This window comes from Budorcas taxicolor, chromosome 19 (assembly GCF_023091745.1).
Source record: "Budorcas taxicolor isolate Tak-1 chromosome 19, Takin1.1, whole genome shotgun sequence".
In the NCBI taxonomy this organism is placed as follows: Eukaryota; Metazoa; Chordata; class Mammalia; order Artiodactyla; family Bovidae; genus Budorcas; species Budorcas taxicolor.
The window spans coordinates 42,629,429-42,648,146 of NC_068928.1; the positions used below are offsets into that span (position 1 = coordinate 42,629,429).

At 43.7% G+C, this 18,718-nt stretch overlaps 1 protein-coding gene across 1 annotated transcript; it reads left to right on the forward strand.

The window, feature by feature from the left end:
• Positions 1 to 2,951: 2,951 nt before the first annotated feature.
• G6PC1 (glucose-6-phosphatase catalytic subunit 1) lies at positions 2,952 to 11,652 on the forward strand. Its single transcript, XM_052658472.1, has 5 exons — positions 2,952 to 3,181; positions 5,528 to 5,637; positions 7,918 to 8,023; positions 8,641 to 8,756; positions 11,141 to 11,652. Exons 1-5 carry the CDS (start codon positions 2,952 to 2,954, stop codon positions 11,650 to 11,652), a joined length of 1,074 nt encoding a protein of 357 aa, XP_052514432.1.
• The last annotated feature ends 7,066 nt before the right edge of the window (positions 11,653 to 18,718 follow it).

Below are 18,718 nucleotides of genomic sequence, written 5' to 3' on the forward strand. Positions count from 1 at the left end.
CCAAGCCTCTGAATTTCTGTTTGTGCAGAGAGTGCCTGGGGAGTGCCCAGCTAATGTGCCTGGTGAAGAGGGAGGGACCTGTATAATTTTCCATCGTCATTGTTTCCTAGACTCAGCAGTTGTTCCCCCAGAGAGCATTAAGAAGCCTTGAGTTACTAAACTAAATCTTGTCGTATTATTTAGCTAAACTAAGTCTTGTCATATTATTTGTATGACTTTGAAGCTCCTTAATAAATTAACATTTGTGTTCCAAAAAACCAAACAGTCTTGAGCCATCTCTGCCAAGGACAAAATAATAGGGAACTCACTGACATTTGTATAAATGGATTCTGTTTTCATCAAAGGATCCCGCACTGGACATAGTTAAGTAAATGGCTTCCCTGCCCCGCTAGAGACAGTGTGGAGATCCCTGAGGACAGCCAGGATTTAACTTTGAATTCCTCTGAGAGCCAGGCATGGTGCTTTGCTCAAGAAATGTTTGTTGAATTAAGCTGGAGAACTTCTTGAAAGATGCCAGAAGCTGGAGGGAGATGATGGAATCCTCTCTCAGGAGATAGTTCTTTAAATGAGAATTCTCACCAAAACCTCCAGCCACTCAAATGCTTCTTCCACTGTATTCACCACAAGTAGTCACAAGTCCCTGGAGGATTTGAAAGCTCCCAGCTTTTCTCTTCAGTCGGCTTTCTAGCAGGCTCAAGTTCTCGGGCTGGGGGCCTCACCTTTTTCTGCACCTGATAAAAATTTGCTGGAGGCAGCAGGTAAGGGCTGGAAGTTAGAAAAGTAGAGACCAGCAAATAGTCTCATGATGTAGGCAATTGGTCCAGATGAGAGAGTCCCCCTGCCAGGCAGGCAATCTGTCAGAAAGACTCCCCAACTGCCCTGTGTGCCCAGAATGGGATAGCAGCTCCATCTGCCCTCCTTATCAACTGGCTCATGCTCCCTGAGTTTCCCCCAGAAGATAGGGCTCTCCCCTGGCTCCCCATATGCTGAGCACGTGATGGTACCCCACCCAGCTGAGGCTCCTAGCAGCCGGCAGAGGGTAGAGACCCAGATAGTGCCTCTAAATATGTTGTCAGAGCATCTGCCCAACTTGCCCTTGTCTCACCTCTGACCATAGAAACTTCAGTCCTGAGGGATCATTGCAATAGATACTCAGTACTTTCTAGGAAGGCTTATCTGGTTAGAGGGAGGGGGTCACCTCTTCTATGGGGCCCACTCCCTGTGAACTGGCAGTCACGATAGTGTAGAACACCCTCCGCCTCAACACCACAAGGACATCCATCATTTGCAGCCCACTCACGGCCACCAACACCACCATTACCCCAGCTCTCCCTGCAAGGGGTGGCAGGATAGGGATGCCTGGACCAGCAGAGACAGTAGAGTCAAAGGCAGTTATATTCTGCTCGAGCTGAGGAGGAGCCCAGACGGGTGGGAATGAGACTCCAGATCATATCTCCTGGATGAGGTTTTAATCATTTCCAGCATGGAATGTGGTCAACCTTTGCTACAAACTCGTTTGCTCTGAGTTTCTTTTCCCTGTCCCCGAACTACCCCTTACAAAGCAATTGTGGACTTGCTAAGGGAGAATTCAGGTGGATTTTAACAAGTTTTATTCCCACCGGCTCTTATCCTTGGAAGTGCATCAGTCTGTCACCTGACTCAGACCCTGCTCTCTTCAGTCCTAGGTCATGTGAGTGTGAGGTTTTGGTCTCTGTGCTGATGCAGGGTGGTTTCTGCCTGTAGGGGTGAGCAGGCAGCATTGCTTTGCATAACCTGATGTTTCTTACTTTATTTCTTGTCTACATCCATGGCTCTAATAGTACTGTTTTGACTTCTTGGTGATTATTCTTATCTATCTATCTGTATATCTCCAAGCACAAATGAAAGAAAACTCAAAGTACAAAGCCCTTTCCAGAGTCCCCAGTGCCCAGTTTGCTTGTGATTTTATTTAGAACCATTTATTCATCGTATGGTCCTCCCAGGGAGCTGAGCAGTAAAGAATCCGCCTGCCAATGCAGGAGACTCGGGTTCAATCCCTGGGTTGGGAAGATTCCCTGGAGAAGGAAATGGCAACCCACTCCAGTATTCTTGCTTAGGAAATCCCATGGAAGGAGGAGCCTGATGGGCTACAGTCCATGGAGTCACAAAGAGTCAGACACGACTTAGTGACTAAACGGCAGCAGCAGCAGTTCATCATACTGTTTTTGACTGAGCCACCAAGCACAGACATATGCACTCTACTGCTTATACTTATGTGTTAAAACCCCAAAGGTCCTTCCTTTAAGGACGTTAAATGAATTAATCAGTGCATTCAAAGATGATTATTTTCTGGACCTAAGAGATACAGAGCCAATACTGGAAAGAGGGTTTGATCTCCCAAATCAGAGGCACTTTCCAGATCCTAGTGAAATTCAGAAATGTCCAGCAATGTGACAGTCCCCATGACAATAGAACTTATTATATTTTAAAATTTAACTATTTAAAAGTTGAATTGCTAGAGCACCAAGGCTTTTCTTTGTTCCCAAATAAGTGCAATTGCAGACAGGAAGTCAGACATCTTTGCAAGTACCATGGCTGATTTAGACTCTGTCCTGTGTCTCTGACCAGGTTTCAGAACCAGGAGGGCAACCCCTTGTACCGTCAGGCAGCAATGCCAAAGTTAATAATTGGCTGTGCCAGCCCATGGCTGATCAGGCTGTTTTTGTGTGCCTGTTTTTCTATTTTACGTAAATCACGCTTTACATGTTTGCATCAACCTACTGGTGATGCACCTTTGATCAATAGATTTTAGACAAAAGTGGTTTTTGAGTCCAAAGATCAGGGCTGGGTTGGCCTGCAGACTGGATACAGGGTGTATAAAACAGAGAGGCAAGGCACAGGCTGATAGCAGAGCAATCACCACCCAGTCTGAAATAACTGCAAGGGCACAGCCGAAGGCTTCCTGAGTGAGGATGGAGAAGGGAATGAACGTTCTACATGACTTTGGGATCCAGTCAACACATTACCTCCAGGTGAATTACCAGAACTCCCAGGATTGGTTCATCTTGGTGTCTGTGATTGCAGATCTCAGGAATGCCTTTTATGTCCTCTTCCCCATTTGGTTCCATCTTCGAGAAGCTGTGGGCATCAAACTCCTCTGGGTAGCTGTGATTGGAGATTGGCTCAACCTCGTCTTTAAGTGGTGAGTAAGAGCTGGACAAAGAGGAAATCAGCAAAGAAAGAGGCTGGCATTGTCTTTGGAAATGTCTCTCCATCAGAAGTTGCTTTTTCATGCTATTCATGCAATTATAGTTTACTCCCCTCCTTTCTCTGGATCCTCTATAGAAAGACAGAAGACAGAGAAAACCCTGTTAGTGAGTGAAGATACAGGAAAGGCTGTTTCATATGGATGCAAGGCCAGCTAGACCTAGTGAATTATAGGCTATAAGCAAAGAAATGCCATTTTTCTGTTTGCTTCTTTTTGTGTGTTTTGTTTGTTTTTATGGCTGCTCTGGGTCTTGGTGGCTGTGTGCAGGGTTTCTCGAGTTGGAGAGAGCAGGCTACTCTCTAGTTGGGATGCACGGGCTTCTTGTTGTGGTGGCTTCCCTTAATGTGGTGCACGGGCTCTAGAGCTCAGGCTTCAGGAATTCTGGCACATGCGTTTGGTTGCTCGCAGCATGTGGAATCTTCCCGGAGCAGGGATCAAACTCATGTCCCCTGATTTGGCAGGTGAATTCTTAACCAATGGACTACCAGAGAAGTCTGAAACTCCATTTTATTACTTTGAAGCAGCATAGATGACACAAAGATAGATGTGTGAAGGAAGAAAGATGAGGTATGAAAAAAGGAAACAGGCAATTTCAAAACCCGTTGTGTGAGGTCATGAAAAGCAATTCAGACACCTCTCGTGTTCAGCCAGCTTTATGTCTTGGGCAACTCAGAGCAACTCTCTGAGTTTCTGTTTTATAATCTGTAAACCTAGATTATCTCTGGGATCTTAATAATTACTATAGTTATCAATGATTGTTGATCCTGTAGTATGGGCCAGGCCACATGCTAAGCACTTTTTTATAGGGTGTTACTAGTAAGAGACTAAGGCACTGAGTTAAGTGACTACAAAAACGTAGGTAGTAAATGTCAGAGGCAGGATTCAAGCCCAGGCAGGCTGACTTCATAGGCAAGGCTCTTGAGAATTATGTTATATCCAGTGCTGATAAACTGACTTTCAAAAGGTAAAGAAGCCCCAATTTTAGTATTTGCCAGTTTCTGCTGTGTCTGTTGTCTAGTTATGACCACTTTCAAGCTATCAATGGGTCTGGCTTGCAAAAACCCTGAATATTTTACAACTGTTAGCCAGTACCAGTTGACTCCAACACATCACTGTTTTGGTCTTTATTTCTTCATGTAGAAAATGAACAGTTTGGACCAGCTGCCCTCAGAGACTTTTACCATCTGTAAAATTATCTTTGTTCATAGTCAGGTGATTCTTAAGATCTCTTCTAGCTTTAATTTTCTTTGGCCATAAACAAGAAAAGTCTTGAACATTGTTATTGGGCTCAGAAGCCCAAGGCATACTGATGGGATTCTGAAATTTCTGTTGAAAAACCTACCAAGTTTTGTCTATAACTTCCATTTTCTCTAACTTGGTAGAGGTCAGAGTTAGTGGCTGTCGCCAGTTTTAGTGAGAAGTCACTATTCCTCCATTGCAGAGCAAAAGAATCATCCTGACTGACCCTTCACACCTGTTTCCACAACGAAAAACATGCTTTTAAAGCGGAAGTGGTTGATTTGAGATATTCTGTTTCAAAGCCAGAGGATACAAAACAAGCAAATAGTAGCTATATATGTCCTTACAGAAAGTGATTCTGATGGAAATAGAGACCACATCTCCTGGAGGCTTGTCCCTGGGGCTGGGGCTCAGTCTCTGAAGTCCGGAAGAAACCCAAGACTATGGAGGCCTGAAGAAATGAGCTGTAGGATATGCAAATCTAAGTCACAAACTGTAGTCCCTAGGCATCCTTCTAGGGCAAATTCTTCTCAGGGTTTAAAAAAAAAAAGTTACATAGCTGCTGTTAATCTGCCTGCCAATACAGGAGCCTCAGGAGATCTAGGTTCTATCCTTAGGTCAGGAAGATCTCCTCAAGGAGGAAACGGAAACCCACTCCACTATTTTTGCCTGCGAAATCCCATGGACAGAGGAACCTGGTGGGCCCTTGTGTCCATGGGGTCACAAGAGTGGGACACGACTTAGCAACTAAACCACCAGTAGCTGCTGTTAATATGGTTTTGAGGATATGAGATTTATTTGTTTATGTTTGAATAAATAAAACCTCCAAAGGCAAAATTCACAAGTTCTGTAAAGGATGCTCCATAAACATCTCCCTCCTCTGCTTTTCCCTAACAGCCCAGTTCCCCTTCTTGGAGGGGCTCGTGTTCTGGGTTGGATCTTATGGATCTTCTCCTCAAGCTACTCTCTCTTCTTGAAGGTGTGGCATCGGGCCAAAGCATTCCTTCAGTAACTCCAGACCCTCGTTCTGCTTTTTCACAGGATTCTCTTTGGACAGCGCCCATACTGGTGGGTTTTGGACACCGACTACTACAGCAACACCTCGGTGCCGCTGATAAAGCAGTTCCCGGTCACCTGTGAGACTGGCCCAGGTGAGAGGCCCCGCCCTCATCCAGACAGGAGCTGGGTGGGCCGTGCTCATTTTGGACACCTGGTAACATTCGTGCTGGATGAAGCTGTCTTTGAAGGGGATGTGCACAAAGCCACTCCTTCAAGCTCTGGTCATGGTCTTGGATTTGGTACAACTCCATCTGAATTCACTTCAGCAAGGCCTTCCAGAATAGCCTGTGACCGCCACTTTGGAATCTGCCTAATGTTTTCAGAACAGAAATTGCTAGTTCAGAGAGGCAAGGGCTCCCTCCCAGACAAAGGGCTCATGAGAGTAACTGTGCTGTGGCCCTTTGTCCAGGAAGGGAGCACCGTAGAGGCCTGAGCCCCTGGTCATCCTTCCCAGAAGCCTGGCCAGGGAGATGTGTCCTCCCCAGCTGACAGTTCAGTCCCACAGCCTGTCTGTACTTTGCTAGTTACACCCAGACAGGCCTTGTTCAGCCAAGTGATAGATTTCATTTTTCAGTAAAAAAGAATATTCAACCCCTCCACTCCCCTGCAAGTCTCAGTGTTAGTGTCCCTAAACTCAGGGGCCCTATCCCTGACTCCCAGACTAGCGAGTTGCCCTTAGTTATTGTTTTCACAAAATCTTGATTCACTTTAGAGTATATTCACTCTTTCAAATGTTATTTATCTAGTGTCTGTACCAAACATTGTTCTAGGCACTTGAAATGCCTCAGTGAATAAAACAAAGATCCCGACCCTTGGGAATTCCCTGGGGGTTTGACAGCTCAGCACCTCACTCGGCGCTTTCACTGTGCATGGCTGCTGAGCTGCTCAGTCATGTCCAACTCTTTGTGACCAGCTCTTTGGACTGTAGCCCGCCAGGCTCCTCTGTCCATGAAATTTTCCAGGCCAGAACACTGGGACGAGTTGCCATTTCCTCCTCCAGGGGATCTTCCCAACCCAGGAATCAAACCCAAGTCTCCGTCGGCTCCTGCACTGGCAGGCAGATTCTTTACCACTGAGCCGTCTGGGAAGCCCTCCCTGTGGTGGCTCAGGTTCAGTCCCTGGAACTAAGATCCCACAAGCTGTGTGGTGCAGCTGAAAAAAAAGGCTCCTACCCTTGCGGAGCTTATATTTAAATGAGATGTGTGTGTGATAAAAATTCATAATACACAAGTAAAATATTTAGGATATTAGAAGAAGGAGGAGGAAGAGGAAGAAAGGCAAGGGTTTTATGTGGGGCTCCCTGGAGAGCAGACTCAGATGGATATCAGCACGCAGGAGGTGCTACATTCAAGAGCAGTACTTGTGGAAGGAAGGGATGGAAGCCACCTGGGCAGAAGTCTAATTGCCACTCAGTCTCAGCTAACCCCGTAGGAGCTCTGAATTGACTCAAGGGGACGAGACCTTATACCCTAATAGAGATGACTGATTGGGTGCAGGGGCCCCCAGGGAAAGGGTAGTTTTGATCAAGATTGCTCTCATCAGCCCAGGGCAATGTCCAGTGAAGTCTGAGCACTGAGAGCCACCTGCAACCACACTCTCAACAACAGAAAGGAAAAATAAACTCTTTAGTCCAGAAAAGGAACTGGTGGCACAGGGCCCTCCACCTTTCAGGAAAAGGAGACCAGGAATAGCAATTGGATGCAGTGTTAAATAGAGCGGTCAGGGCAGGACTCACTGAAAAGGAGAAATCTGTGCAAAAACTTGAAGGAGGCAAGAGAATTAGCCAATAAATCCTGGAGAAGAGGTGTCTGGATAGAAAGACCAATGTCACAGACACTGAGGAGGAAGTGTGTTTAAAGGAGAGCAAGGAGGCCAGCATGGTCAGAGCTGAGTGAGCAAAGAGAGTAGAAGAGAGGTAATGGAGGGCAGATCGATTTTCAATTATATACCCAGCAGGGTGATTCTGTGTGTAATCTCTAGACTGTGTATAGACTGTCTAATCTCAAGAGCTGAGGCTTTCTTTGACTGTGCCACACACTGTTCTCCCAGAGCCTAGCACATTGCTGGTCATGTAGTAGGAGCTTAATAGATATGTGTTACAAAGATAACTAAATAGGTAAATGAATGGATGGCAGGATGGGTAGATGGGTGCATGGCTGGATGGGTGGATGGATAATTGAATCAGTGGATGAAAAGATAGATGGCTGGCTGGCTGGATGTAAAGATGGATAGATGTCTGGCTGGATAGATGGATGAAAAGATGGAAGAAAGGATGAGTGGATGGATGATAGATAGATGATGGCCCCTAGCAATCTCCCAGATGAAGATTTTTTGGCTTTGGTTCATTCATTCATCTCTTTCCTATTCTTCAGGGAGTCCCTCTGGCCACGCCATGGGTACAGCAGGTGTATACTATGTGATGGTCACATCTACCCTCTCTATCTTTCGCGGAAAGAGAAAGCCAACCTATAGATTTCGGTAAGAACTCAGCTCTGGGTTGTGGGTGGTGGATAGCAGGAGGTGTCTCTCTCTGTAGCAGACATACCACTTGCTTTTCCTCCATGCCCCCTGCCCACCTCATGCCTTGGGGTGGTACTAATAAGAGTTGTGGCATTTCTGCTGGGAATGAACATTAGGGTCACAGAATGTTAGGGCTAGAAGGGACCCACATGGGCAACATCTAATTTTAGAGATCAGGAACAAGGCCTAACAGAAGAGGGCTTTCTCAAGATCAGCTAGTGAGGAAGAAGAAGGCGGTAAATAAAAGCCCATTTCTATACCAAACATCGTGATGCCCCATCCAGGTTAAAATAAACAAAGAAGCAGAAAACACCACTTTTACGGGGAATTCTGAGTATGCAGCTACTGAGCAAATCTTTCATTATGAAACATAAAATAGAGAGGTTGAAATTCACACACACAGGGGTTTACCACTTGCCACGGCTATCTTTGAAATTTTGAGTACAGTCTTCAATTTACAAAAAATTCCACTTATGTAACCTGAGTTTGCCAGGCTCCAGTGTTCCTGCTGAGGCCATTCTCTTTGGTGAAGGATCTATATCTGGATTTTCTTATGACTGCCTCTTCCATTGCAGGTGCTTGAATGTCATGTTGTGGTTGGGATTCTGGATCGTGCAACTGAATGTCTGCCTGTCACGAATCTACCTTGCTGCTCATTTTCCCCATCAAGTTGTTGCTGGAGTCTTGTCAGGTACCAACTGCTCTGGTTCCCTCCCTCCAACCCCCACCTATACCATTCCTTCCTAATCAGGACAAAAAGCCAGCATTCTAGCCATGTTCTGTGTATAATCGATACCGTTAGTATTTCAGTGGGGTGGAAGTCAAGGGTGGGCAATTTAAATGACTTATTTCTATGGGAATGCCCAGATCTACACAATTAAGTGTGCTTCAGAAAAATGACAAGACAGCAAATTAACTCACCCAGTTGATTTTGCCTAAAATCTCTGAGATATTTTTACATTCTTTATTTCTTACAGCTCTTCAGTTGGAAGTGGGCCCTAGGTTAGGGTTAAGAAAACCTATCAAATTTAACAAATTAACACAATGTTCTTGGAAAGCTCTTTAGTTAAATAAATTCATTTGCAAACCTAATAGATACCCACAGCTGGTCTTTATCATAGGTTCTGTGTTTCAAATATGTTGTTTTCTTAGATCCAGCTAATTAGGGGCAGAAAAGACTTAGGTAAGCTAAGTGTAAGAAAGAATTTCTTGACTTTGTGGGAAACACTGGAATATAAGACCTTAGGGGAAACGCGGACTTTTTTCCCCTGGAGACCTGAAAAAGCAGAGGAGAGCAGCATTCACAGAAGCATGTTGAGAACAAGAAAAATGATGACTTCCTGGCAACTATGAAATTAACACAGCATTATAGCACTGGGTTCCATGTTTGAGGAAGAGCCTGGAAGCTCATGTTACATGAAAGATCTGGGAAAGTTTAAGTCAGAAAGAAGAATAACTACCTTTATTTTTTGAGTTCCCAATCTGTTTTGTCTAGTCTTTTCCACCCAGTTTATTATTTCTAAATTGAAGTACAGTTGATGTACAATATCATGTTAGTTTCAGGTGTACAGCAGAGTGATTCAGTATATATATATTCCTTTTCAGATTCTTTTCCCTTGTAGGTTATTATAAAGTACTGAGCAGAGTTCCCTGTGCTATATCAGTTCAGTTCAGTTCAGTTCAGTCGCTCAGTCATGTCTGACTCTTTGCGACTCCATGAGTCGCAGCACGCCAGGCCTCCCTGTCCATCACCAACTCCTGGAGTTCACTCAAACTCATGTCCATTGAGTCGGTGATGCCATCCAGCCATCTCATCCTCTGTCGTCCCCTTCTCCTCCTGCCCAAATCCCTCCCAGCATCAGGGTCTTTTCCAATGAATCAACTCTTCGCATCAGGTGGCCAAAGTATTGGAGTTTCAGCTTCAGCATCAGTCCTTCCAATGAACATCCAGGACTGGTCTCCTTTAGGATGGACTGGCTGGATCTCCTTGCAGTCCAGGGGACTCTCAAGAGTCTTCTCCAACACCACAGTTCAAAAGCATCAATTCTTTGGTGCTCAGCTTTCTTCACAGTCCAACTCTCACATCCATACATGACCACTGGAAAAACCATAGTCTTGACTAGACGGACCTTTGTTGGCAAAGTAATGTCTCTGCTTTTTAATATGCTATCTAAGTTGGTCATAACTTTCCTTCCAAGGAATAAGTGTCTTTTAATTTCATGGCTGCAGTCACCATCTGCAGTGATTTTGGAGCCCCCCAAAATAAAGTCTGACACTGTTTCCACTGTTTCCCCATCTACTTCCCATGAAGTGATGGGACCAGATGCCATGATCTTAGTTTCAGTGCTGTATAGTAGGTCCTATATCTATTTTATATATAGTAGGGTGTATATGTTAATCCCAACCTCCTAATTTATCCCTCACCCCTGAGAATGAAAAAAAAAAAGTGAAAGTGATAGTCACTCAGCTGTGTTGACTCTTTGCAACCCTGTGGACTGTAGCCCACCAGGCTCCTCTGTCCATGGAATTCTCCAGGCAAGAATACTGGAATGGGTAGACATTCTCTTCTCCAGGGGATCTTCAAATGTGTTTAAATGTGTTAACAGAGGCTCTAGAGTTACTTACAAACTCCTGCGAAAAGAACTGAGATCTATCAGTTCAGTTCAGTCCAATTGCTCAGTTGTGAGAGATAGGTTTTAGCACAGCACAAGGTACCTTCTAATGATCAAATTCATGCAAAGATGAAATGGGCTGTCTGAGTGGGAGTGAGCTCTCCACCCTTGAGGGTATTCAAACAGAGACAGGAGGACCACCCCCGACCCTCCTCTCAACACAGGAAGTTTGCATGTGGTGGGAGGAAGTAACTGGCATATCTCTTCCATCTCAAAGAATCTATGGCTGAGGACAGGCTGGAATCACACATGGGAAAAAAACAAAAGACCCTCTGATCTGACCTCTGTGATTTAACTCCACAATGGTGGAACAGATGGCAGGTCACCCATTGCTCCAAACTCACCTCCAGCTGACGGGCCAGCATCTTCCCCAGTTCTCATGGTCATTCCTTCTTCCACTCAGGCATTGTGGTTGCTGAGACTTTCCGCCACATCCAGAGCATCTACAATGCCAGTCTCAAGAAGTACTTTCTCATCACCTGCTTCCTGTTCAGTTTCGCCGTTGGATTTTACCTGCTGTTAAAGTGGCTGGGGGTCGACCTGCTATGGACTCTAGAGAAAGCCAAGCGAAGGTGTGAGCGGCCAGAGTGGGTCCACATTGACACGACGCCCTTTGCTAGCCTCCTCAAGAATCTGGGGACCCTCTTTGGCTTGGGTCTGGCTCTCAACTCCAGCATGTACCGGGAGAGCTGCAAGGGCAAGCTTAGCAAGTCGTTCCCATTTCGCCTCAGCTGCATCGTGGCCTCCCTCATCCTCCTGCACCTCTTTGACTCTTTGAAACCCCCCTCCCAAATTGAGCTGATCTTCTATGTCCTGTCCTTCTGCAAGAGTGCAGCGGTGCCCCTGGCATCTGTCAGCCTCATCCCCTACTGCCTCGCCCGGGTGCTGGGCCAGCCCAACAAGAAGACTTTGTAAAGGGATGTGGAGTCTTCAGAATTGAAAGCCAATGACTCTGCCAAGGATTGAGGATGGTTAGGGCATTCTGCCAGCCCATCGTGAGACCAAAGTTACTAGAGTCAGCTCTGGTGGCCCCCCTTCCCCCTTTGCAATTCTAATTGTATTGGGTGATGTTTTATTGAAAAACTAGAGGAAGCTTTTATTTGAGAAAGCCTTATTGGAAGGTGGGTCATTCTGGATTGTTCCTGCAAAGGTGTGCTTTTTTTTCTGTCCAGTACAAAGGCAAGACTTCTTGGTAGTAGTAGTAGTTTGGTCTCTAAGTCATGTCCAGCTCTTGCGACCTCATAGACTGTATCCCACCAGGCTCCTCTGTCCATGGGATTCTCCAGGCAAGAATACTGGAGTGGGTTGCCATTTCCTTCTCCAGGGGATCTTCCCCACCCAGGAATCGAACCCTGGTCTCCTGCCTTGTAGGCAGATTCTTGACCAACTGAACTATGAGGGTAGGATCAGCTCATAATGCCAGGCTGGGAATCACAAGTGAATGTCCCTTTTTTTTTTTTAAATGACAACATATTTAATTTATAAAAGTTACCTTGCAGATATGGAATATGTTTATGCTAAGAGTAAGACACCACTAAAAAGTCAGTTCTTTCTTAAATCTTCTAGCTAACAACTGCATTTACTACTCATGCTCATCATTACCCAGAAAAGAAGAAAGGAGCTGTGGATTTGGTAGGGAAAGGGTTGATTAAGGACGATTTTTAAATATCTTGCATTCCCTGAAAATTGTATGTCAAACAATATCTTAATAACTTTGATTATATTCAAATCTTTAGGTAAAGGACTCTCAACAATGGGGGACAACTTCAAGTGTAATTAATCAGTGGTTAGTGGAGTAATTCTGCTTGTATTTTTCTATTATATATCCATGGTCATTGTATTTACTGAGATTTCTGAATGGCTGTGGTGACCTGGATATTGTACTAGGTCAGAAACTTTGTACAAAGTCAGCTTATCCTCCATAACATTTCATCTTTCTCCTTACTAGCCCAGCTCTGCTTTCCCCAGAATTTCCCACTGATTTTACACCCACCCTGCTGGATCCTCAGATGCCTGAAGGCAACTCTGTAGTGGTGCTTTTGTATGTTTCAGTTAAGTTCTTAAATCTTAGGCAAAATGCCAAGGAGAGGGCCAGGATTCCTCTCTCCAGAAGGTCACTCCAATGTTACTTTTGATTCCTGGAGGGTAAATATGACTCCTTTCTGTATCCGAAACCAATCAAGAGCACATTCTTAGAGGAAAAGCCAACTCCTCCTCCTTGCCTGTTCTCTAGTCTCAACTGATTTGCAGACTATGTTCTTTAAAAAAAAATATTGAAGCCTATTTATTTGAGAGTACTTGTTTTTTCTACTAATTATATAGATCACCATATATTATCATTCACATCAACCATCCTGGTCATAACATCTTTGCAAAGAAAAATATATACATGCAGTATTTTATTAAAACAACATTTTACTTAAGAATGAAGTCTTGTTGATTACTATATTTTAGAGGTAATGTGATCTGAAGCTTCTAATTCTGGCTCAGCTAAATTTCTAGCTCTTTCTCTATTTCCCTAAACAAATAATTTGGTTTCTGTGTACTTACATTTTCTTTTTGGAAAAGGAAGCTGTTTTGTCTTGGGTTGGGCAAGAAGTCCCAACAGGGCTGCAGAGACTTGTAAAGTTCAACAAGGACATAGGCAGAGTTGAGCATATCAACATGGGCACAATATCATTGGCCAAGATGGAACATTAGTTACCAGACCACAGCGCAGCACGAGTTGCTTTATGGGGTCAAACTGCAACTTGAGAGCAGACAGGCAGGATCACTCCCAAACTAAGCAATCAGGGAATGTAAGTCGTAGTAGCAGAATAAGGCTCAGCTGACTTGGGAGTTCTCCGGTGGCTCAGTGGTTAGAACTCTGGCACAGGTTCCATCCTTGGTCTGGGAGCTGAGCTCCCACACACTGTGCAGTGTTGCCCAAAGGATTAAAAAAAAAAGTCTGAACAGACTATGGAATCCAATAGCCTGGTGTCAGCAAGGCTTTTGGTTACAGTTAAAGGAAGTCTGAACAGAGCAAGTGATAGCAGCAAAGGATACTCAGAGATACTGAAAGTGTCACTCCAGGATTTATTTCCTCCTGGGTGCAGGGTCCCAACCTCCAAAAGCCTTGACTCACCAGCATAACTCTGGATCTACTGAGAGTGAGACCTGATCATTCACTTCAGAATGCTAGGGACTTCCCTGGTGGTCCAATGGTTAAGAGTTCGCCCACCAATGCAGGAGACATGGGTTCCATCCCTGGTTTGGGAAGATCCCACATGCCTTGAGGCAACCAAGCCAATGTATCACAATTACTGAGCCCACACTCTAGAGCCTGTGAGCTGCAACTGTTGAGCCTGAGCACTGCAATTAGAAAGTAGTCCCCACTCACTCAGCTAGAGAAAGCCTGAGCACAGCAGCAGAAAATTACAAAAAGAAAAAGAAGAACTTTGGGATGTGAATCTTTAGGGAAAGTTGAGTCCTGCTGCTGCTGCTGCTGCTGCTGCTGCGTCGCTTCAGTCGTGTCCGACTCTGCGACCCCAGAGACGGCAGCCCACCAGGCTCCCCCATCCCTGGGATTCTCCAGGCAAGAATACTGGAGTGGGTTGCCATTTCCTTCTCCAGTGCATGAAAGTGAAAAGTGAAAGTGAAGTCGCTCAGTCGTGTCCGACCCTCAGCGACCCCATGGACTGCAGCCTACCAGGCCCCTCCGTCCATGGGATTTTCCAGGCAAGAGTACTGGAGTGGGGTGCCATTGCCTTCTCCGAAAGTTGAGCCCTACGGCATTGTATTTCTTTGGGGTTGTTGCGGGGGGCTAGCACCAGGCCCCTCTGAGATGCTAATGGTCTCACCAGGGGAGAAGAGAAATGGTCTTGTTCCGTTTGAATTGAACCCCACTGCTTGGGCATGCCCCTCATCCTGTATTTTATTTGCCCTCGAGGACCAAAGCCAGATTCTTTGCAATAGAGCTCTGGCAGAAAGTAAACAATGCCCATGCCCCCAGTAGTTGGTCAGGTTGATAAAGACACATAATAAAAGATGAAATTTGTGCTTAATATATGCCAGGCTCTGTTTTTACTTATACATTATACATTTTATTTATACAGTGAACACTCTTAATTCTCCCAATATCTCTGTAATGTGGGTGTTAGAATTTATCCTAAAAAAAAAAAAAAAAAAAAGAATTTATCCTCACATTACACATGAAAAGGCACAGAGGCATTAGGAAGCTGGTCCAGAATGGAGGAGCCAGTTTAAGAACCAGGCAGTCTGACTCCAGAGTTCATCCCCTCTCCTCTACTCCATGGATGCCAGTAAGACTAGTGGCTGCGTTAAATCATCCTTCAGATACCAGACACAACTCATAACACAGACCACAGAGATTTTGATTTCTTGTGGCCAAAGGACATTATAAAACTTAGAGTGATCCTCCCAGTGAGCTAGTACTGGTTTCTAAGTATGAAGATACCATTTTTCAAAGTTCATTTCATAAACTCACTATTGAAACAGGCATAAAAATATGTTAACAACAGTGTCTAAAACAACCTTAGCTCTTTCTTTTCTTTCTTCTAAGAAAGAGCTTAAGGCAAGTCCCTGGCAATCCAGTAGTTAGGACTCCTCCCTCTCACTGCTGAGGGCTCGGGTTCAATCCCTGGTCAGGCAACTGAAATCCCACAAGTCATGTGGCGTCGCATAAAAACAAAAGCAAGGGCCTAAAAATCATGCTGAGCCTCTGGGTCAGAAACTAACTTACTATCTACAATCAAGATAACACAAGAAGAGAGAATTACCACAAATAAGTTTTGGTATAGATCTATATAAAAGGGTAGAAAGTAAAGAAATGCTGTGGAAGATTTTTAGATCAGAGATTCCACCAATGCAGGACTGCTATCTTTCACTGGGACAGGCAAAGGCTAGAAATGGACAGCCCTAAAGGCTAAGAGGGCCTTCCTGGTGGCTCAGATGGTAAAGAGTCTGCATGCAGTGCAGGAGACTTGGGTTCAATTCCTGGGTGGGGAAGATCCCCTGGAGGAGGGCATGGCAACCCCCTCCAGTATTCTTGCCTGGAGAGTCCCATGGACAGAGGAGCCTGGCGGGCTACAATCCACGTGGTCTCAAAGAGTTGGACATGACTGAGCAGCTAACACAAAGGCTAAGAACTCGTGATGGGTAAAGCTGAGAAGAGTGTCAGCCCATGATCAATTTGTAAAATAACCAATGTATTAGCACATTTTGATCACAGATCTGCTCCTCATGTTACAGATATATGTTTACTTTAGACATGACTTGTGAATCCTCAGGATGGCAGTAAGTTTAAATGGCCAATAACCATTTTATTCTTTTTCTTTCTTTCTTTTTTTAAATCATGAAATTATGATAACACATTTACAGGAGACTTGGAAAACAGAACAAAGTTACATATAATTCTGCTAATATTACAATTATTTTTTAGGTAGATAAATCAAGATTTTTAGTTGGAGTTTCAATAGAAAACTCTCAAAAATTAATAGAATAAATATGCAGAAAAGTAGAAGGATATAGTAGGCTTGAAAAGCACCATAAGCCAATTCACTGTAATTAAGATTTATACAATTTTCACACAACAGTAGGCTACAAATTCTATTCAAGTTTCCATAGACTGTAAATTAGGAGACATTGGGCCATATCCAGGGACATAAAATAAGATGCAAAGATTTTATGGTCTAAAGGTATTGAAATCATAGAGTCTATTCTCTTATTACTGTAGAATTAGGTTAGATCTATAGTATGCTAGATTTATGTTAGAATTATTATTAATTATGATAGAATTATGTTAAATCAATATCAAAAAATATTTGAAAATAATCCACAAGTTTGACCAAGGTCCACATTATGTTATAACACAATTTGATAGATTGGTCTAGCAGTCTTTTCATTTTGAGGAAATGGGTTTAAGGATGATACAAACACACACACACACGATACAATTGTCTTCTTGGCCTAAGAAAGCAGACCCATTAAGAAAATGCAAATTCTGCTGCCTGAGCCAATGCTGCTTCACCATGGAGAGACCAAGGGCTTGAAGTTTTTGTTTCTGTTTTTTAACAGAATTTATAATAGATTTGAAAAATTTATAGCAACTTTATTGAGATGTAGTTCACATACTGTATAATTACAAAGTGAACTATTCCAGGGTTTTTAGCATAGTCAGAGAATTGTACAACCACCACCACAAATTGATTTTAGAACATTTTCTGTCACTCCATAAAGAAACCCCACACCAGGACTTCCCTGGTGGTCCGCTGGATAAGAATCTACCTGCCAGTGCAGAGGACACAGGTTTGATCCCTGGGCTGGGAAGATTCCACATTCCACCGAGCAAGTCAGCCTCTGTGCCACAACTACTGAGTCCAAACTTCTAGAACCCATGCTCCACAAGAGAAACCACCGCAATGAGAAGTCCACACACCTAGTAGCCTATGCTCACTGCAACTAGAGAAAGCCCACTGTAGCAATGAAGACTCAGCACAGCCAAAAATAAGTAATTAAAAAAAAAAGAAACCCCACACCCATTAGAAGTCACCTCCATCTCACCCCAACCTGCTCCACCCTCGGCCATCACTAATCTACTTTCTGTCTCACAAATCTGCCTATTCTAGACATTTCATATGAATGGAATCACACAACAGGTGACCTTTGGGGTCTGGCTTCTTTCATTTAACATGATGTTTTCAAGGTTCATCTATGTTGTAACATGTATCAGTACTTCATTTCTTCTTATAGGCAAAGAATATTTCATTGTGTGGGTAAATTTTGTTTATCCATTCCTTAGTTGATGGATATTTGGATTGATTCTACTTTGGGGCTATTATGAACAATACTGCTATGAACCTATGAACATCTGCGTACAGGTTTTTGTATAGGTGTATGATTTCATTTCTCTTGGGTGTATCCCTAGGAGTGGAACTTCCAGGTCAAATGGTAACTCTATATCTAACCTTTTAAGGAACTGCTGCTGCTGCTGCTAAGTCGCTTCAGTCGTGTCCGACTCTGTGCAACCCCAGAGACAGCAGCCCACCAGGCTCCCCCGTCCCTGAGATTCTCCAGGCAAGAACACTGGAGTGGGTTGCCATTTCCTTCTCCAATGCATGAAAGTGAAAAGTGAAAGTGAAGTCGCTCAGTCGTGTCCAACTGTTTTCCCAAAGGTCTAGAAAGGAAAAGTTTCACAGTGCTCTTGGTTTTGCCATCTCTTTTGATTTCTTAGGATCATACCCTACATCAGAATTGTCTATTTGCTTTGGGAGGGTTTCAAAGCAATATTGATCAAGTGATCAGATTTACATGATGAAATATCAGTGGGCACCTCCCACTTTTGTTGGTAATGATTTATTGTTCCAAGAGTATTTCATTCAAAGACACATGGATATTTGAAGCTCCAGTCCTAATCAACCGACTGGTTGTTTGTAAACTGTCAAACTTTGCTGACTTGTTTTCTGAAAATCGTTACTTTAGCTGTTGAATTATTAAGGTTTATTGATTTGACTCTGCAGTAATTGCCAAACTAAGACAGATGCCTTTAAGGCACATATGTGTAAATAAAATACCATAATATCATTTGTATCCGGAAGTTTTTCAAAAGCCTCTTGAGAATGAAAAACACTCTATCCAAAGAGCCTTCTGATGATGTTATTTAGGAAAGAACTGACTAGAAATGATATGACAAAGCAGTCAATAAGTCACTTCCATTAGGGAACCAAGAACCGAATTCATCTGGAAGAGAAATCAGCAGTCATATAGTCCAACGATGGGCAACCCAAAGCCCAAGACCTAATTGTAGAGCGAAAGGTAAAAAAGCTGCCTCTGGATTGCTGGCTTCTTAATAAAAAGAAAAAAAATTTAGAATATTTTTCTTTTTCCTGAATGGGCCCTTATTTTTTTAAGGTGTTCACTATTAATTCTATTCAAAAAAATTTTTTTTCACTTCGTAGATATAGAAATGAAGGTCTAGAGAGGT

Coding starts and splice junctions, on each gene's coding strand:
- G6PC1 (XM_052658472.1), top strand. CDS start 2,952: ATGGAGAAGGGAATGAACGTTCTACATGACTTTGGGATCCAGTCAACA. Junction 3,182..5,527: donor CTCAACCTCGTCTTTAAGTG/GTGAGTAAGAGC, acceptor GCTTTTTCACAG/GATTCTCTTTGGACAGCGCC. Junction 8,024..8,640: donor AAGCCAACCTATAGATTTCG/GTAAGAACTCAG, acceptor CTTCCATTGCAG/GTGCTTGAATGTCATGTTGT.